At 37.8% G+C, this 22,360-nt stretch overlaps 1 protein-coding gene across 1 annotated transcript in view; it reads right to left on the bottom strand.

Annotated features, from left to right (window-relative positions):
• The window catches only part of FAM188B (family with sequence similarity 188, member B), a gene marked incomplete at its 3' end in the record, with an annotated part of 31,889 nt that overhangs the window by 1,210 nt on the left and 8,319 nt on the right, over nt 1-22,360 (bottom strand). Inside the window, exons 4-9 of the mRNA XM_009580154.1 lie at nt 11,740-11,798; nt 11,279-11,388; nt 10,067-10,183; nt 6,468-6,556; nt 1,619-1,720; nt 558-621 (exon numbers count right to left, since the gene is read on the bottom strand). Of these exons, the coding sequence (XP_009578449.1) occupies nt 558-621; nt 1,619-1,720; nt 6,468-6,556; nt 10,067-10,183; nt 11,279-11,388; nt 11,740-11,798 (541 nt within the window). The remainder of the gene's footprint in view (nt 1-557; nt 622-1,618; nt 1,721-6,467; nt 6,557-10,066; nt 10,184-11,278; nt 11,389-11,739; nt 11,799-22,360) is intronic.

Raw genomic sequence — 22,360 nt, 5'->3', positions numbered from 1 at the left:
TCTGGTTCTAAAAAGTTGTTGACACATCCATTCCTCCATTTAGGAGGTCAGTAATATTTCCTTAAATCACTAAAGCCTGGCTTATGGCATCACTGTTTGCAAAGCCATTTGAGAGCTTCAGATGGAAATAAAGGCATAACTGGAAAGTATTTTGCCATTTGGAGCTTCTGGAGGAAAAAAAAGGCAAAGAATTCTGTGTAAGACAAGAAGAAAATACTGCCTTTTGATGCTCACAGCCATGCTGGTCAACTCGAAAGGATCCATGTTCACTGTTAATGCATATCAATAAAAGTAGGCACAGTTTATAAGCTTGAAAGGTAGATGGAACAAAAAGGACTTCAGAGCGCCCAATTCCCCACAGACACTGAGACGACTCACAGCCAGACAGACTACAAGATTTTATTTGCTATTGGTTTTTGGATCACAACTAACTAATTTGACATAAAAGATTTTAAAACACTAAGAGAGCAATGGAAATCAGATTCGCTGTACTAAAATAGGAAAAGCTAGAAAGAGGATATACGGAGAATGTTACTGCGAATTACACAGAGCCTTACAGTTTCTAAGATTCCATCTGCCTTGTATTTTCCTACGGGAGTGAACTGCTGTCTTCCTGATGGCCTGAAGAGGATATTCAGACAAATCCAAAACTCATGTTAAAAGGAACAAAATGGCATTAAAGAGAAACCAACATGTTATATGAACTGAATGATGAGCCAAAGATTTTGTATTATTATTTTTATCAACTTTTTTAAAAAAGGACATCTTGCATAATAAGGTCACGTTACATATTAAACAAACTTTTATCAGTGAAGCATATACTTTAGCTGTGCTGTGCTCTCTCAGTCTATTTAATATGAATTACAAGTTTCTCTATACAGAAAGAGGATAAATACAGGTTTAAGATGTTAATGACAGTTTTTATTGGAAAAGAATATTAGAGCAATGACATTAAAACAAGCAGAAGAACATATGTACAATATCATCACAGAGGAAGCATTTTATAGATGGGAAATACACAAAATATCATTTGAAATGTCTTTGAATTTGCTGCTTCTATTTCAGGTTTGAAGAAGGACTTCTGTGCCCAAAAGCTTCTCTGTTATTTTTCAGCTATCTTAGTTATCTAATAAAAGAAATGACCTATCCTCACAAAACCTGACTCACTTAAAAATATCATGTAGGATCCAGCACAGCCGAAGTTAGCGATCTAAAAGTTAGTTGTCTTCTGTACAAGCAGCCTAATTGCATAGCATGAACTAAGTAACTAGTAGGCAGCTACAGCAAGAGGAAATTAATCCCAGCCATAATAGAATATCCTGCAATATAAAATTGTTGGAATAAAATGCTGCATCTGGAAAAATAACTCTTGGTAAAGATTTTGGAGGAATCCTAGCCTCAATGAAATTCACAGGATCTGTCACAGCAATTTCAAAGAAATTGACTATTCTGTCCCAGCTACTGGGACAGCAGAAATGACATTTTGCATTTCTCCATAAGCCATTTTAGACTGCATAAATACATCTTACAAAACTTTCATTTTGTAAACTATGTACATATGTAACAGACACAAATATAGGAGCATTGTACAATAACTAAAACTGCTTCTCCTACTTACAGTGCCACAACTGCTTTTTCATTGCCTCCTGCACGCCACAGTATGTCTGCAATAGCCATGGTGAGGCATTTGGTCCTGTGAACTTCTGAAGGCTGAAGACAACTGCAGTCCGGGAAATGCAAGAAACAGACAAGTACGAAAATGTGTGTTGGGAAGCTTAGCTATTAGAGGGCAAACTGCCCCAATTACAATATACACAGATTCATAGCAGGTTTGTAGCTAAAAGAACAAAAGCATTTTTTCGGAGACTATTTAGGTGTTGTAATACCTAATAATGAGGCTCTGGCAAGTTGCCTCAGAAAATTATCATCTAGGTATCTCAGTTCCTTCTATAGTCAAGAGAGAGACAACTTGGATGGCCAACTCAAAAAAATCCTGTGAGTTGAACAGGGAGCTAGTATCATTACTGAGAAGACATGCCAGGTATAAAGGTACCGTTGAATCTGACCTTTCTCTGAGGATTAAGCATCTGAATGAAATGGCATGAGAGCACTCACTGTGCACTGAAGACTTCTCAGCACTGGACTGAACAGGTAATAGGAGGATGTGGTGCTGCTGTTCAGCACCTAAAGAGTTCTAAAGAGGGAGATGCAACTGAAGTCACCATTGGAATATGGGCTTTCTGGAACTATTATTTGAGGTGAACCACCTTAAATCTCATTTTAGTCATTTAAGAAGGTACCTTAGATCCTACTGAAGATAATCAGATCCAGTGAATAGAGCTGTATCTAGAACAACTTCCTCTTTAGATTGCTACTAAAAGAAACTGGGTAGGTCTGGCACAATGGGTAGGTCTGGCACAACGGGTAGGTCTCTTCTAAAGTCAGAAGCAAAACAGAAATCTGAGGGAAGTTAATTCACCTAAGTCAAGTGTTAACAGCAGTGTATTGCATTTGGGGGATCTGATGAGCTTATGTTGCTCATAATGTTGGTTAGACTGCTGTTAAGGGTACTTAAGCTAAGCAACTGTAAGCTTGCTAGCCGATGTCTATATGTTCTATGACAATACCCTTGTAATACAGGTGAATCTAAGCGATGAAATGTACAATCTCTACTTCTAGGAGATTAATACTAAAGATGGTGTCTGATTTATAAGGAACAATTAAAAGAAAACTATTATTATCATTAAAAGCAATGGACCAAAATCAAGAGAAGATTAAATAAGGTACGTTCAACAAGAGGAACTGATTATACACAGATCTATAATCATACCCTGAAAACTAATCTTCTATAAGAAATAGTGGCTGCTCTTTCAGAATACATATTTATAATTGGTTGGACAAAAAAACAAGTAAATGTACTTTAGGGAACAATACTATATTGGCAAATAATGGACAAGAGAAGCTAATTCATCTTTATATCTGTAATAAAATTGTTTTAATATTCTGTAATAGGATTGTTTTGTATATTAAATATGATTTTTAGTTTATAAAGGCCTTCATACTTAATTTCTCTCTTAAGTTTTTATTTCTTAACTCTTATCAACAAAACTACACCATAATGTTCTTACCTACTACTAAACTTTATCTAAAGTATCATCTCAATAAACACTATGCTTGCATTTTTTTAATAACGTATGCCCCAAAACGGTGACCTAAAACATTATGGTAACTGACCCAGTATTGGTCTGTGGAGCTCCAAGGTTTTTGAAATATTTTCACTTAGATGCTTGGCTTGGAACCTACACAATGATGTGAAAAACTACAGAATGTTTACAGTAGTCTATTGATCCCAAACATGTTAACAATGCTGTCAACACATTTCCTACAAACTGTGTTTTGTGAAGTTTTCTAATTCCTTCTGTTATTCTAACTTCCAAGATGTTAATGGAGAAATAAAAGACCAGGAGACCAAAAGTCACATAATGGAAAACTGGCAGATTTAAAAATAAAACCCAACATCCATGAGCCTGAAGAAGTGGACAACAGATCCGTGCCCCTGGGAAGCACAGAATTGGAATTTTCTCTAGTGGCTTCAAGAATGGCAGTCTTTGAAATTCAGATAGTATCAGTCTTAGAGTGTTACTAGCATGGGAGATGACGTCAGAACCTCTTCCCAGCATTTGAGTAAAAGATCTAATAATTCAAAAGACTAAACAAGAAACACCAAACATCAAAAAATTAAACAGACTTTCAAGTTCAATGTCTGCCTGGATATAATGTTCATTTAGAGAATGTTTCCCTCTCTGAAGGATGTGAGATATGGGAAATATTTGGTAAGAGTTTTCAAGTAAAAAAAAATATAATCACAACTTTCTCTTATCTCTGCCTGTGTTCTAATACAGACACTCAGAAATTTACGGGAAGCACAGCAAGTAATTTATGTGTCTGAGAGAGGTAGCAGAGTAAGAAGGAGACATAATTATTTCTTGAACATCGAAAAAGCCTGAAGTCAAACACTTACTGTGAAGTGACTAATAATTTGAAAATTCAGGTTAGAATTAGAAAGGAATATTAATCCTCTCATTTCAAGCTCTGAGACTTCGCTTTCTTTCTGCCTCACTAAGAGTTTCTGCCCATGGCAAACACATCGTAAGAAAAATATGTTTATCTCATGAATAAAACAGCCCATCTTGCTATTCATTTTTAGGAGCCTGGAGGCTTTTAGCATTTCTGTGCGTAAAGACAAGGACCTCACCTGCTAACCTTGAACTTCCTTGGAGACTTTCTGCATACTACAGCAGCATTTTTCACATACAAAATATGTAAAAACAAAATCTTTTTAAATCATGTGGATAACAGAAGGGGAAAAATAGGAGAGGCAAATATTTTCAAAATCTTTTTAAATCATGTGGATAACAGGAGGGGAAAAATAGGAGAGGCAAATATTGCCAAGTAAACAGGATAGGTTGTAGTTGGCATGCGTTGGAACACTTATAGTTTAGACAATCTAGCCTCAATCCACTTATCTGGGTGCCACATAATTTTATGACATTTACGATCACTGAACCATGTTGAAAGAGGAAAAGGTTAACATCTCTATTTTTACTAAGGATGAACTGAGACTCAAAGGGACCAAGGAGCAGATGATCAAAGGCTGTCCTCCAAGCTGAAACAAATTCTTGGTTTTCACAACCAGAAGTAATTCTTCCGTGTATTCTGTGGATTCTGTGAATTCCTGGTCATAAAATCTAAATAGGTACTGATTCTCTTGAATGAAGTTTCCGAGTTTTTTCTTTTACATGGGCAAGAGCCTCATTCTGCCTTGAAAAGTCTACTGTCATCATAATCTGAATTAGAATAATAAATTTTTGCTAGCTAATTTTTGCACTTTTAAAAAGTGTGCTCTGATATGAATTACAGGCTCTTGATATGAATTACAGACATGTGATGTACTGAAAGAACTGAAGAGAAGAAGAAAAAAACTAAACTGCGTAACATTGTAGAATTAACTTGACATTACACTCTGCACATGTATTATACCACTGACCCTATCTCTTTATCAGTCCATGCTAATTGCCTTTAAGTGACTTCAAGAAACAGGCAATTTTCAAGTGATGAATTCATAGCATCTTGTTTATTTGGCCCTTGGCTTGGGGTCTGCAAGCGGTCAGTGCCAATGACTAGCAACAGCAATAGTAGTAGTAATGGTAAAACTTTCAGTATTGTATTTAGTCTCTAAGCCTGGTTTTCAACATTTCTAATGGCTTACTAGGTGTCTCGTATCAGAACTGCCTACCCATTAGTACTCCTGGACCTGGGCACCTGTGTGGACCCCCTAGGGCCTGGTAATCCTTTGATTAACTGTCACCTCCCATCCTGGGTGCTGCAGACAAATAATGGTGTTCTACAGGTGCCTTTTTCTTTCCATTCTTGATGAAAACAGCCAAAACAATGAATTTACATTAAGTGCCAGTCAGACAAAACTAAGGAAAATCAACAGAGACCCTGTCACTTTCCTAAACAGTTCCAAGCAGAAAAGTGTATATTTAAGGCCAAATTTTTATACATGATGAACATTTTTACATTGTAAGGTAATGAAGTTCAAGAAAAATCTCAGCGTGAAACCTTTTCTTCTGACTAAATTGGGGTCAATGTATCACCCACAAATAACACAAAGTCGTGGCAGCGTAAACCAGTAAAACACTGTTATGCTATTTAACAAACTGTACCTATAAAGCACAGGAAATCTTTGTGAAATTTTTCTTTTGTAATGGACTTAATTTCTTACTGAAAACAAAAGGCGAATACAAGAAGTCTGGTAAAAAAGTAATTTTTTTAGACATTATTTTGCAGCATTTCATTGAATAAGCTCTGTTCGTCTAACAAAGTGACAAGTACGTTATATATTATAGCAGTCCAAGCAATTTTCCTTGACACTGCCATACTTAACAATATTCCTTTAAAGTAAGCAGAAAATACACACACGGAATTTGAATTTCAATTCAAATTCTATTAAAGAGTTTATCTGTGAAAGACAAAACACAGCAGCAAGAAAAAAAAAAACAGCTATAACTTTAATTTTTCACCCTTCCTGAGATTCTTAGTCTCAAAAACTGCATGAATTTCATGGTCTTTCAAACCTTGACTACATTTTCCTTGAAATCATATCTCCATGGGATCTCAAGGTTAAATAATTTTCATTGGCCTCAATTCAAGCTGTTGGATTTTTTTAGAGGTTCTTGGGTTAATCACAAGCAAGTAATTCTACAAATAAAACACCAACCTCTGAATTCCTACAGTTGAAAGGGAAGTAAATACAAGCAAATCATATGCTACTTTCTTTCCCTCTCAGAGACAAAGAGAAGTTCAATAAGTTCAAACTCAAAAGGCTCCTGAGTGGCTGCAGCAGAAAAAAAAAATTTTTACTTCTGTATGGAACATATTTCTGATGTCAATTGCTGACTTACCGAGTGTCTTTATTCCTGTTACTGTCTGCAAAGATAAGCTGTTGTAGGACACAAGCTTGAACTGCAGCCAGTACTCCACATGGACCACCCTGAGGGGAATAATGGCACACAACATGAGAAAAACAATTTGCACTGTTTGATGCTGGTGAAAACTTTTGCAAGCCATGTGCTTCCATTCAGGCTTAAGCCATTCTTTCATCTCTCTCTTTCCATCCATGACTTTGTAGCGCTCTCTGTGCTCTATTTTTTTTTGCAAGCCAAAGAAAATCAGTGTTACTAACTGGTATCGTGTTTCCCACCTTTTTTTCCTGAAAATTCCTAGACATCTATAACGTCAAAGGAAAGATTTTTTAAAAATCTGTTCTGTGATTATGCAAACAAATGAAAGATCTCCTGATCCGTGTTGAGCCACAGTCTACCTTAACTTCCAGAGAGAAATCAAATATGACTTTTCCAAAGGGTGAAAATAAGCCTAACTCCTCTGAGCACTATGCCTCCCCTCAAGTTCCCACTTATATCACTAAACAAAGATTTCAGTTTTATGTATAGCCCTCTGCACCAGGCAGCTATCTCACTGGGGAAGAGAAAGAAAACAAAGGAAGTTTGAACCTTTCAAATGATTAATGTTGGAAAAAAATCACAATACCAACAAATACCACATTAAGTTTAAACTTTATGGAAAATAGATTTATAGTCGTTTTGAAAGGCTGTGGGATGGGGTAGCAATGTATTTCCTTCTCCTTGCTTATTCCCTGCCATCTAGCCCACCTGACCCCATTGCATGACCAAGACTTGTTCCTAGGGCTTAACTATATGGCAGAGACAGCTGCACAAGTTGTCCTGAGAAGTAAATGGTATGTCCTCTTCTTGTCTAGAAAACTTCACCCAGCATAACTCTCCTTCCCTTGTCACTCAATTCTCTCCCAGGTGCCTCATATCATATTATTTACTCAAGTAGTTTGCTGACGAGACAGAGAAAAGCCATCATTTGCCTGGAACACCTATGCATGAACGGAGCAGGCTATGCAGGACACAGGACTAGCATCACAGATACCACAATACCACACATCACTTCGGTAGTACTGGGAATTACTGCAGCTTAACAGAGGATTCAGCACATTACATCCCACAGATGCTGTCCCATGTGTCTGTCAACACATGCTGCCATTCTCAGAAACGGGTTCATTCTCAACACTAAGAAGTTCATTACTTTAACACAGTTCTTCCCTAAACCAACGTCCCATATAGGCTGACATATTAGTGCTAGCTTTGTCTACCCAGGTAAAGTAAGAAAAACAATGAGGATAAGAAAGTATGGACCACTTTTTTTCAGCAGGTTTTCTGAAGAGTCTGTGTTCTGATTTTAACCCATGCCGAAGTCTATACTGTTGTGACTCTCAATAGCTTGAGATTAACCCAGGATGACACTGCTGTCATATGCTACAGTTGCACCCCTGATTTCCTCTGTAGATCATGACCAGGTTGTGATGAATCAGTTTAGGATCTGTCAAACTCCTCTCAAAACCCTAGAGGAGAATGAAAAGTGCAGCCAGCGCCGCTATTTTCAAACAGCAATGTGATCAGAGATCAGTTTAATTCTCAGGTTGTCTTAAGTACAGCATCAAGCCTAAGGGAACAGGACCTGCAGGTACGTGCAGTACGCGCAGTATGCAACCCAGAAAACAAAGGTCCTCTGATCAGAAAATAGCTTAGATATTGACACCTTCCATTTTCTCATTTATATTACACACACACTACCTCTCTGTAATTACTTAGATAACTAATGAGTGAATTATCTGAAATATATTAAGGAAAAAAACAGGGCTTATTTCAGTCCACTAGGGAAAGCCTCCCAGTCAAAAAAATTACAGGAACTATTCTAAATATCTTCGTATAGCACCACAGAAAATTAAGGTAGGAGAGAATCAAACAATTGTTCAGCTGAAATGAATTCTGGAAGTGAGGAGGAATATATCAACTATCTGAAATAAACAGATCTAAGCAAAACACTCTGGTTTACCATTCCTGTTGTGGAATTTATGGTAGGGAATTTAAGGGCCAGTGAGTTGCTAGAAGTGATGAGACATCCTTTCTCTAGCAGCAGGGTCTGGAAACACCAAAGTAACATTTACTATGGACCAGCGAACGTTACTGCCATGGCTCCTTTTGGAGTTTAAATAAACATTTAATATCTTTTTTCTACTAGGTTTTATTTAAACATAAGCAGCTTTCTTCTGAGATAATCAGCCTAATGAAATATTTAACTAGACAAGGTAAGTTAATTAAACACCTAATGACATGTTTATTAGCCATTGTCCTTGCCCCAAAGCCTCTCTTCCTCTCATTTCTGTATAGTACATAATGATATATATACTTCTCTCAGGCCAGATAAAGATTTTCTGCATCAGCGCAGAAGCTTGATGAGTAAAGAGGAGTAAAGAGGAGTCTACTTCTTCCCATCTTTACTGAAGTCCTCAGATCCTTGCTCTTAAGAGGAGAGACCTGGTGCATGGTTATCCCAGAAGCATATGTACAGAGTCACAGGGCAGAGATAAAAGCATTAAGCTGCAGCTGAGGAGGATGCATTTTTACAATGGATCTGTTTGATTTTGGAGGCAGCTACATATCTTGTGCCCTGCATGTGGTCCCTGGTCTGAGTCTACACATTGGCCAGCTGAGAAACCAGGCTGACCGACTGCCTCCGGCATACAGGGCCAGGCAAAAGGATAGTCTGAGGCACTGCAGTCTCAATCTGTAGGAGTCAGGTGCCCAGGCAAGGTTGACAGGATAGACACCAGATGAGTGAGCCTCCCACTGAATGCTCTAGGTCAGAGAGATCTCTGTTAGCACCAAAATTTCTACGGATTGGGTACATGCTTTCCAGGCTGATCCTAGTCATGGCAGCTCTGGTCACCACAGGGGATTTTAGAAAGGGCCACTTGGTAGATGATGCCTAGGATTTGATGAAAAACTTGTTTTAGGGAGGAGCTGGCATCTTGTGGCTGCAGTCCAGAATTACAGAAACATGGCTGCAAAAAAGGTGGTCCCACCAGCAGTCCCAGTGTCCCAGTCCCAGTGACACTGCCGGGGCGTTTGTTTCCTTTTATTTTAGGAATGAGCCTCATCATGTGAACTCCATATCTTTAAGAGGCAAAAATCTCCTTGTGATTTCCCAGGCAGTGCAGACAATTCTTGCTACATCCCCCCATTTTGAGAAGATCAAGCTCCATCTTAAAGTTGTTAAACATTGCCCCCACATACCCTTTTTCTCTTAAACTCCACCCCTGATTTATGCCCTTTTATTCTTTTACCACCACTAGCTTTCAGCTGAAGTGGCTTGTCTTCTTCCCTACGAATAATTCCACATCACACACACACATATGCACACTTTCTGTAGCTACTTTAAGATTCCCTCAGAAATATTCCATCCATCTCAAGTCTCCTAACAGAACTTGACAAGGTGACCTCATCCAGTGGTAACCAGAGAAGTTAAAGAAAGAGTCAATCTTTAGAAGACTTTTTTTTACTGCTGAAACACACAGCCTTTGTAAACTCAGTGTAAAAAGCACAGATCACTTTAAGGAAGTCATTTACAGTACCTTTTTTTGCACAATGCCGTATTTTAACTGTGGTATGTTATTAAATGTAAAACTCTGTATTTTCCATTCTTCACTGAAGCAACAAAGACTAGAGCCAAACAAAAGATTTTTTAATTCCTATAAAAAAAAAAGAAAGAAAAAAGTTCTCATTTTAAAAACAAATCCAAAACACAGGTACATTTTCTTGCAGTAATTTGTAGAAAAGAAAGGAGTGTGGAAGGGTAATGACTAACTCACTATAACCACACTTTTCTGTTTTATACATACTGTAAATAGCAACACTCAAATGAAAAGGAGCAATTTTTTCCTCTTCCTGCAATATTCCTTCAACTCATAATGCTGTGTGCTGCTCAGCATAGGAAACTGTCTATGCGTCGTCTGAGGCACAGTTTCCCATGAAAGCATTACAGAATATTGCCTTAAATTTAACAGCTAGAAGAGCAACGCCTACTAATGGTTACATTAGGGAGTAAAGGACCCTGCTGGACACAGTATGGAGAAAAGGCCGCCTGTTTTGCCTGTCAAAGTTGCTGGTATGAGATAAATATTGCTCAAACATTTGAGTGCTGTATTCCAAATTCAGATCTTGGCCCTGAACAACTGCAGACCACTACTATTCAGGAATAGCTAAACTGAAGAAATTGCATTCATGCTAAAGTAAAGCTGAGTAAATAGAACAGACTGCTCAGTGTTTGTATAATAACTCAGACCTCTTTGAATTAGAAATGAAATTGGAAGACACCCTCATTATCTTTTCTCTGTTTTTTTTTCCCTCTGAATGGGAAGGAAAACATTAAAAGTTCCATCTCTGCTCAAAATAAGGAAGATAAGCAAGGGAGAAACAGTGATAGGGGAATAAACTTGTTCTGATCCTCTGTCAATTTAAAGGACCGGAGAATAAGCACATGAATAACTGACTAGAGGCATTAACAAAATAATACAAACTTCATTAATTAAAGCTATTATCTGTGCTTCAAGTGGGCTGATGCATTCTGGCATGCTCTTCTGGTATTTTTCTGCATTTTGGACAGGCATCCCTACATTACTTTTTCACCTGAATACCAAATAAGGAATATACTCAGGAATGAATACAGCACATGTTAAATCACACGCAAACGTGCAACACAGAGCAATCCATTGCAGCTTTGGATAACTTAACTGAAATAACATTCGCACACATCTATTTGTATTTACCATCATAGTCAGTCTTACTTTTGCAAGAGAAATATCAATTGCCTTTGATACTACTTGACGCATATACAGTGTTGAAAGATCCGGGTTCTTACTAACTTCTCCAGTTGTTTCTTCATCCTCAACATCAACTGAAAGAAAAAAAAAATCATATAATGTGTTGGATGAAAAAAATTATTTCCCCCAGCAGACTCAGCGCCAGGGGGTCATCAATATGACAATTAACACTTTCTTGTCATCTGTCTTTATGAAAAAGAAAATATACTTTTAGCCAGAAAGGACAGATAAAAAATACATAAGCCAGCCTTTGTTTGATTACTTCTTAATGACTTTTTTACACAGTCCTACCCAAGAAGTTAACAGCAAATGCAATTACTCTGAATCAACGAAGAGTTGGAAAAGAAGCAACTCGTACATATTTGGTTACAGCTGCTCTGAAGAATATGATGACAAAAGCCAAACTGAAGCTTGACGTAACTTACCTAATTCTAGGACATCTCTCATCTGGTCTTCTTTATAGCAAGTGGATGTTGGAGACTTCCTACATTAAAATTAATCAAAAAATGAATGACCAAATGTTCACTTTTAATGAGAAAAGTTGTTTGAATAAACAAGAAGAAATATGGAGTATGCCCACACAAAGATATAATTTTTTATGTAATATAAATTTTTTTATACACATGGGGGAGTGTGTGTGTGTGTGTGTGGAGAGAGAGAGATAATAAAAGATGCAGATAGATAAAAAACGTACTCAATGGCTTTCACCTTTAGCTTTTAAAACAAAGGAGCTGTCTCACTAACATTTTTGTATAAAGAAATAAAATGGTGTTAGAGCAAAAACTTTTTCAGTGGAAGAAAGCTGAACTTCAGGAGTTCATCAGGAAAAGCAGCCAGCACAGAGCAATACACTGCAATTGATTCAGGATTTCAGTCCTGTGTCAACATCAGTTTCATTTCATTTGTGTGATTTCAGTCTATGTCAGGTCCTGCAAGCTCATATACAGGGGCCGATTTTATACTGCCCTGAATTTCAAGTGAGGATATTCATGTATATGTGACTGCCTCTGAGTTCAAAGGATCAGAACATAAAATAAAATAGGTGTTAGACTGGCTTCCTTTACCAGGGTAATTCTTTAATCCACTAACAGGTAGCAGTTGTTCAACTGCCCTTGTGATTTAATTGTATATTACATAAATAACAGGTTAAAAATTCATATAACCAACTACTAAAAGGACTAAGCATTTAAACTTGGCTGTGAAGTCAGAACTTAAATAGAATGTTAGATTTCTGGAGATGAGATGGGTTTATTCTTCCTGTTGAATTTGTATCAAAATGAATTCAGAACCAAGGAAAAGTTTCAAATAACTACTGTAAAAATATGGGGTTTGTTTTTTTTTTTCAAAAGAGCTATACTGCATCATTGGCCTTTGCTTTGGAAAAAAGGTATTGCATGACAGTCCTTTCAAAAATAGTATGGAATAATTTCCTCAGCAACATTCTTTGTCTGGACAATATTATTATAGCAACAACTGCTGTCATATCACGTATTTTCCATTAACTTAATTTCCTATTTCAGTGTGTGAAAGATTAATAAAAACAGAACACAGACATATCACACTCAGGACTTTTCCAGTGTAAAAGTATTTTGGCAGCTTTCTGACTGATAGTCTTTGATACTATAAGAAAAGAAACACTTCTCTTTTTCTCTATAAACAAGTTAAAGGATTTATGCAATGAAATGCGGATGGCCACAATTCAGAAAAGATAGAATAGAAATGAATCATCCATGTTACTAGGGACTTGAGGTAAAAATAAATAGGATGCCCAGCAGGTCAATATAAATAAGAGGTCTGAGAGCAAATTTGTATAGTGGCAAAAGTAGTACTGAGCTCTCACTGAATATAACAGTACTTTTAATGTGATACAGAGTTTAATATAGTTCACTGTGGTATATTTTAAAATACAATGAGATCTCCCCTTGCTTTTTGCTAATACTGAATTTCAGCTGAGATTTCTTTCTGCTAGCTACTTGCTAGTATTTTCATCTCTCCTGGTCAGGGAAAGGATGTCAATGACACTAAATTTGCCAATAAAATGTTTTTCAGCCAAGTACTCATGTCACTTAACTGCACTTAGACATAACCACAATCCACACTTTTGTTTTGTCTGAGATTGCACACTATTGCCTCTTGTTTTTTAGAGAATAATGTGTTTCTTCTTAGGTCAACCCATTTCGATCTAGTTTTGCAAGAACGGAGCTCTTAACACTTAAGAATGCAGCACTACAGGTTACAGCATCCTATCCAACCTCAGTTGCTGCTTCAGAAGGGCTTGGGTCTCCTATAGGTACTGTATCATATCTCCTAGCTTCATTAGATATCTTGGATACCTTAGAGTATGAAATAGCCCTATATGCCTATGTTTAGGCACATAGATCGCTCCCTACATCAAATTAGCACCCTTGATTCATTGTTGTCCCAAACACTTCTCCTTGGTAGTGTTTCATCTGAAAAGATCTATAAATGAAAATAAAGTCAACTATGGTACAATTCATATATAGTTCACCCAACACCAGTTTTTGTAACATTATTGCTTTCTGGAAAGTCTAAAAGATTTTGGTTCTACACCCATTCCAGGAAGAACAAAGTCCGGGATGCAAAGTGCTTTGAATTCTCATGGCACAAGGAAATTCCCATCAAACTGAGGAAAGTGCTGACATCAAAGATTGATGTAGGGTGTTTTCTGGTTAAGTGGGGTATTTTTCCAGGTGTAGGTTCCCTCCTTAAGGGGAACTTGTGTTTCTCAAAACATTGTCAGGACATTTATTGCAATTTCCATTTCAGCAGATGGTTACTGTTCCAGGAAAATTTATTGTACACGTAAACCCATACAGCTAGAATACTTAGGAAGGAGGAAGTCATCCATCATGGCAGAAAAATGGGACAGGAAGAAAATATGTTTCATTATAAACATACTATACAGTACTTTCTCTAAATATTTGAACATTCCTATCCGATCTTCATGCATTGCAGAAAACTGAATTTACGCAGAATAGCTGAACTCGCAGAGAAAGCACTTCTCGGCACAATAATGCATGGACATTCCACTATTTCCTATTTATACTACCATACACAAGAGGTCAAATAAACAAAGGGGCTTAAAAAATAAACACTGATCATCAGTGGCTTTAAGATGGCTTTATTTTCACTGCCTGATTACAACAGCTTTTCTACCGGACATATACCTTTTCTGCATAATAATTTAGTGTCAGAAGGATGCCTAGAAGTCACAACGCAATCCTCTGGTCTTGTTCTGTTATGCCATATACAGACATACACAACATTCTTCGTATAGTGAGTAAGACCCGGAGAGTAGGTAAGAAAAAAATTGGACTCTGTTACTATTTGCAAAAGGGTAAACGAGGCCATTATATGTGATGCAGCTTGCCACTGCTTTGGGGCAAAATTATAAAAACAGAATTATTAAAAGCAATTGTAAAGATGCAAAGGAAATGATCATAATCAATACCAGGCAATATATTTCTATGGGAAAAAGACCTTGTCAAGAAGATTTAATATAAATTCTGCCATGCTTGCAAGTCTGGTTGACAAAGGTAACAGAGCTCATACACTTAATTTCTCCAAACTTCCTTTTTAGTTATGACCTGCATCTGATTTGATTGGCACATTAGCAGTATGAAAACTTAATTCATGAAGAGACGGCTCATTGACAGACATAAAAAAGGTAAATGAAAACCTTGTCATTGAAAGGGTCATTTCTAATAAGCTCGCATACGAATCTGCCTTTTATTAACTGTAGTGACAATTTAGGAGAAAACCACATCTTTGCTGAGAAGGTTTGTATATGAAAAAAATATGATGATAATCACGGGTTGAGCTACAAGGTGGTTTGAACTGCATGATGAGTTGGGCTCACCTGAACAGAATGGTCTCTCATAGGTAATGACTGAAGATTTATCTCCAGCTATAAAACCAGACCTCCTATAATAAAAGTGTAGCTCCTTTATTCATACTGTACTCTATCAAAGATTCTTCAGTGCAACACCCCCAAACTGGAATTTTCAAGGAGCACAGAACCACTCGTGTGAACTGACCATTACATTCAGCAACTCAAAACAGTTGCCAGCAAAATAAACAAGTATCAGTAAAATAAAACAGAGCGCTAAAATTCCATTAAATAAAGATGCTTACAAGACACCAACTAAGAGACACTATGTAAAGCATTGAGAAAGGTTCCCAGACTTCAACGCTCAATCAATTCACATCAGTGGAGGTGAATATAACCCTGCATTCTGTTTGTCATACATAAAGTACCCACTCTGTCTGGTTTTGGCCTTCGACTTTTAGGCCATTTATTTTTAAGGATGTGGAGTTTTCGTGGATTTACATTTCCTCTCAGAAACTTCAGATTTTTAATGGTCCAAACCACTGTAACCTGACAGATTTTAGCAAAATAAATTATCTTCCTGAAAGCTAATACCAAGTGTTATATTGGAAGAAGATAAAAGCTTACACTGAGGAGTGGGGTAGTCCTCTTATCTCATTTAACTATAAAAAAAGGTGAATACAGATAACAGCCTATTGGTGAGCACACATACTGCAAAGAGAGATTTTACCTCCTGCTAAAGTAATCTTAGGGAGAGTAACACATAAGGGGACAAAAATTCCTTGTGCTACCTGCAAACAACTGTTTGTTTTTAAGGAGAAGGTAATTTCTTATGCTGATTCCTACCGTGCTCCCCCCAATGCTCGTATGTAGACACAGTGAAAGGAAATGGTGTGAAGCTCTACCAGCAAAATAGTATGTATACTGTCTGTTCTTGCTTTACATTTGAGAAGATCTAGAGTCCCTCTATGTTTGCATGAACAAGGCAAATTCTCAACTGACTGAATGCATTTTAGGCAATGGGCTGGACCTTTCCAGTTTTACATCCTTTCCAAAAATAAAGAAATGATACAGCAGCCATTTGTCACTTCCAGTAATTGCAAAGTGCTTCTTCCTATGGAGTGTTGGAAAAATACTAAAAGGGCAAATGGCAGCACACACAGATGTTATGTCGAATGCTCTGATGCCATAAATCCATTGGCACAAAACAAAAGTCACAATAGTTTATTACTTTTATTTTAGGTTCTTTTTTCCGGTCCAAGCATTATGTTATAAGAGGTGTTATGCAACTCCAGATACTTGAAGGTTTTCACTACTGAGTGATTTGGCAACTACAATCTCTCTCTCTCTCTTTGTATATGGGCTAGTTAAATCCATATTCCCCAAAGATGACCCCGTTTTGTTTGGCAACCATTCTTCTGATTGCCAATTGCAAGAGTCAAATAAAGACTTATTCCCTGGCTGGCAGCTGAGCACACTCCAGGAGGGTTTTGTTAGTCTCTCAGGGAAGGTGCCGACTGCACTATTCTTACTGTGCTTCCTGCCTACAAAGCCACACCGAAGCATTGACGAAAGCTTGAGATGAAGCTATGTGCTTCTTCGTGTGGCTTAAGGACAATGCCTGGTGCTATGCACAGGTCACAAACAGACAGAGATGGAAGGAAACATGCAAAGGTAATTTACTATTAGGCTGCTTCAACTCTGCATTCTTTTCCATTCTTTTATCTGAAATGTTGCACTCTGATTAAACTCCTATTTCCTAGAAATGCCATTGCCCAATACATCCTCTTCCTCTCATAGTGGGAAAAATTTCATCAATTCCTCAGACATTGCTCATACACACTGCATGTCACCGAGTATGCTGGCATATACTGAAATCAGTTGGAGTTTTCTAACTGATTTTAAACAGGTTCTAGTTTATAACAATATGGCCATTTCACAGAATAGGCTATCAAGGTGATGAGTACTTTTAGGAACTGCTCAACATCTCACAGGATCAAAACTTTATTATTTACCAAAATGCCAGATATTATTTTAGACAAAGCAATCTCATCTGACACACCAATTTTATAGATAACAGTAAAATATTACAGCCCACTGGGCACACAGTACAGAATTCAGTATTCCTAGAAAACCAATTTTTACACCCAAATGCACAGTAGAAAAGACTGGAGCCAATCATAACTGTTGGGTAAATAATGTACATTACATAACTTTGCTGGAACTATTTTTCCTTTGAGTTGGAAATTCAATTTTATTTAAAAAATGCAATTAAAACTGGAATGTTGATCAGTATTCTTTACGAAATCTGACATTCATATATTAACCTTCATTAGGCATTGTATTTTCCTGTCTCAGTGACAGCCGATATTTAAAAGAGGGCAGCTACTTCAGCCCTCTTATTTCTGTCATGAGTTCAGAATCGCAGAATAGCTGAGGTTGGAAGGGACCTCTGGAGCTCACGTAGTCAAATCCTCTGCTCAGAGCAGGTTCAACCAGAGCAAGTTGCTCAAGGCCATGTCCAGTCATGTTTTGAGTATCTCCAAGGATGGAGATACCACAGACTCCCTAAGCAACCTGTTCCAGCATTTCCACCTTCACAGGAAAGAATTCCTCGATCACCCGTGTCAGGAAATTTCATCAGTGCAGTCCAGAAACCTCATGGATTGTTTGTGCTCTGCTTTGTTGCACCAAATCCTGCTCTGGACTTACTCAGAAGCTCATGGCCAACATTCTCTGCCAATATTCTAATGTAAATCAGCACAGTTTGTGGCCAGGAATGATGCAGGATAAAAATGTGTGAGAGAATCTTGGCAGTTTTAGGCATTCAGTCATGTATAATTGACAGGTATAGGCTTGGTCCTCACATAGAAAATGAGCTCGTTTATTCTTGCTAATAACAGAAAGCATGAATATTCATCCTTTAAGGATGATAACATTTTCAAAATATTATTTTGAAAGACTCAGATACCTAAAAGAATACAAAAAACCCGCATATATTTTTAAAGGACTTAAAGGATTTCTTTGAAGAAGGTTAGTATTTTGTTTTCCTCTAATGATCTCCTAGCTCCATAAAAGTGAATTTTTAGGGACTTTTTGTTGGAAGTATGAAAGGGAAAAGGCAGGGATTTTCAGTAACACAATGGGTTCACCTGTACTGGTCTCCATTCAGGATGAAGAAAGCCATAGGTGGTTCAGAAAGCAAAGCCAAGCCTTTCACTGTTTGTCAGTCTTACATAGAGATGCGGGAAGTTGAAGGAAGGTACCTTTTCTATACGAACACATATTGCCTTACCACAGAAGATTAGACTGACTTCATAATTATACTACAAAGGACATTTTGGAGGAAAACACACTAAAACACTGAGGAGACATTTTGCATTCAATGTGCTTGAGCTGAATGTAAGAAGGCATATGCCTGTGATACACTGCAGTGACAAGTGTACTAACGTGATTTTATAACGCTGAGAATCATGCCATTGAGAGGCAGGTGACTGTTCTTACCTTGTATTAGTGAGAGTCACAGTGCGACAAAGTTAGAGCAGTCCTTAAATACATGGAAGAAATATAAAACAAATCAATAAAACCTAACAGAAAAACAACAGAAAAATTGCAGAGCAGGAAAGATAGAAATACAAGCAGACGATACAAGCTTTAGAAAAAAAAATGCCTAAGGGAACATGAAAAATATTTAGAAGTATTTTAACAGAGGTGAATATGTAGCAAGGAACAGAAAGATCAGTCAAAAATCAACTTCAGCTATGGATAACAGGGCAGAAAAAAGCAAATACAAGGTGAATATAAGGGAAAAATTCCTAAGACTAAGGACTGCTAAACACTGGAATATATTCTCAGGGGAGAGGTGTCACTTGAGTCATTTAAGACTGGAAAAAGTATTACAGCAAATATATATATATAGTAATGAATAATCTGCCATAGAAACAAATGACCTTAAAAGGTCTTTTCCATCTGTAATTTCTAAGATTCTATGAAATATGAGTAATGTTCCACTAAGGAACTTGGTATCCATGGCGATTCACTAACCCTACCCTATTTGTGTTATAATGCAGAGCACTGCTAGAAAATCCCTATTACCAAATAATGAGTGATATTTTGGGAACCACTAAAGAGTGCCCAGCTAAGGTGAACTCAGTTGAGAGACTAGTGCAGGAAGAGAAATTCTGGCTCTGAACTCACTGGCACTTGCTCTCCTGGTGGTGGAGATGAAGTGCACCAGAAATACTTAGGTTTTGGTTGGAAAAGGCATCTGAAGCCAAGCTACACAGTCATAAAACAGTCCCTGCTGTCTGAAATATCCATCTGTACTGGCAGACTTCTGAAAGGAAACCACTAGCTCACATTCAGTTTGTAGCCAAGACTGATGGCAAGGCAAAGGAGGGTATGGCAGACGCAATTAGAAGAACCGGATAAGTAAGGTGATTGTTCACAATGAAAGGATGAGTGGAGAATCAATTATCTTCCTTGCTCCTGAAACTGTATTATGGATCTCTGCCTTTGGACAATGGGATCCACTGCTGTATCCTTTTGCTCACTAATGGAAGGAGGAAATTTTTGTTCTGAGGTAACGATATTCCCATTTCTTTTTGCCTTTCTGATAGCCATTCCCTTTTAGTTTCTACGAAATTGGCAAGATATCCTTAACTTCAGGTCCTGATTGCTAAGTCCTTTTGTTCCCTTGGGTCCTTGATTCCAGTTTTACACTTTTTTCTTCCTTCCTTGCTCTGATTCTAGTTTCTATGATATTTTTCTTGGAATTGGGTAAGGGAGGGTGGTTGGCTTTATACATGAAAACTAGAAGTTCAAACATCGCAATATGTTCTTCTTCATTACAAGAAGTGAAACTGAGGTCTACAGATCATATCTGCCCATCTAACTCAGCATAAGGTGGTTCCACTACACAGAACTACCCAGTGAGAATGCAGCTGGCCAGCTCAGATTTACTCATTTAGAAACTCTTCAGCTGAGAACTGGAGGGTTTCCACACCACTACCACACCTTACATTGATAGAATTAAGGGGCATGGAAAATTAGGAGAGCACTTCAACTTCAGAAGCTGCATAAGCAACAACTGTACTATGACTGTAGCTGAGACAAAAGAACTGTTTCTCAACTGCTGTGAAGTGGTTTTGCTTGCCTTTCCCCAATTTTGTTTGCTCAAGCTGTGAAACATGGGGAAATCTTGACCTTCTAACACCATTTATCCTTCCCAAATAACTCATGAATCACCATGGATTTTGTGGAAAAGCAATAGAAGGATTTTAATCCAAGGTCAGGCATCAACTTCAACAGGTATTTTTTTTTTTTTACAGTTCCTAAAGATCATGAATTCCATTCCACTATAGACCCTCACTCTTTATTCTGTGTGCTCAGTTTTATGAGAAATACTTCCCTCTTGTACGGGATTCAGCATTAAGGAGAATCACAGAATCACAGAATGGTTGAGGTTGGAAGGGACCTCTGGAGGTCCAACCCCCTGCTCAAGGGAGGGTTGACCCCACCTCAAGATATTAAAGGTGGCAGAGAACTTTTCCTCACTGCCATTAAAGCTCTGCCCAGGTTAAAAGACTCAGGGAAGTCTTTAATAATTTGTTACCTTTGATCTGGATATGTTCCTTCAATATCATCTCTCCCAAGTTCCTGTGGAACTTGCAGCATTTTAACAAAATCATAACTACAGATATGGCAACTTTTTAGTTGGAATCTTGGATTATTCACTTGAATTGTGTCTTTTTAAATGTAATTTTTCATTCCCTTGAAAATCTCAAAATAAAAAAAATTTTAAAAGTAGTGAGTCATCCGTATTTTGCTCGTGCCTTGCACACAACTAACACTACTGAGAGGAACAAGGACTCAACAATAAGGAGGACTCAACAATAAGGAGAACAGTAAGAACTACTCCTTTGAGAATGAACTATAAACAACAGAATCAAAATGACCTGAAAGGATAGATGGGGTTTCAAATTCTCCACTGAAGTGGCACTGAGACATAAATGTCATTTTTAATTTGTTAAGTTAAATAAAGTTGCTTTGAAGGAGCACGGAGGAATTACTGACATAATTCTGTACACATGTGTGTGTGTAGTTTGGTATCAACATACAGTTACTGGATTATGTGTCTCCATATGTTCTTGGAGAAACATTTTTCATTTCCTTAAAATGGAAGGTTCTACCGTAAAATAACAGGAGTGCTGTATACATTGTATTAGTTTATACAACAGGAAAACTCATCAACAATCTACCTTTGCATGATAAAGTCACATAGGAAAGTATCACAAACTGATTCACTGTTAATTACTTCTGCTGCATGATTTCTCTTTACCTTTCCTTATTTACGTCATATATTCATGATTGTAGTGCTACTACTACTAGTTTAGGCAGAAAAGAAGAAATGTACTGTGGCCACTGAAGCATTTTATCTAAACTATTAAAAGCTAAAGCCATGGAATATGAAAAGTCAGACATCCACCTCCCAAGAAAAGTAAGTTTAAAACTCAGATTGAAATACTGTCCTTATAATAACCTTCTGTACCTACAGCTTCCAGGGACCAGCACGCTTACCATTACCAACACCACAACACATATGGTACAGTGAACAAGACAAGATGCTGCACCCAGAGGGTGGTGGTAAATAACTCCTTTTCAAACTGGCAACCTGTCACAAGTGGGGTCCCCCAGGGATCAATATTGAACCCAACGTTGTTTAGTATCTTCATAAGCGATCTGGATGATGGGATCAAGCGTACCCTGATGAAGTTTGCCGATGATACCAAACTGAGTGGGGAAGTAGGCACTTCAGAAGGGAAGACCTATCCATGGGCTGGAAGAGTGGGCTAACAAGAACCTTATGAAGTTCAACAAAGACAAATGTAAGGTCTTGCACCTGGGAAAACATAATCCAGGAGTGCAGCACAGGCTGGGATCTACCCGGCTGAGAAGCAGCTCTGTGGAAAGGGACCTGGGGGTCCTGGTGCCAACAAGCTCAGTATGAGCGAACAGTGTGCTGCTGCGGCAAAGAAAGCCAACGGGATGCTGGGTTGCATCAAAAAGGGCATCACCAGCAGAGATAAAGAAGTCATTATCCCATTTTACTCAGTGCTTGTCAGGCCACACCTGGAATACTGTGTTCAGTTTTGGTCCCCACTATGCAAAAAAATGTGGACAGGCTGGAGAGGGTC

This window comes from Fulmarus glacialis, unplaced genomic scaffold (assembly GCF_000690835.1).
Source record: "Fulmarus glacialis isolate BGI_N327 unplaced genomic scaffold, ASM69083v1 scaffold11256, whole genome shotgun sequence".
Taxonomy (NCBI): domain Eukaryota; kingdom Metazoa; phylum Chordata; class Aves; order Procellariiformes; family Procellariidae; genus Fulmarus; species Fulmarus glacialis.
The sequence above is the reverse complement of the archived record's forward strand: the minus strand, read 5'-3'. Positions and strand labels throughout refer to the sequence as shown.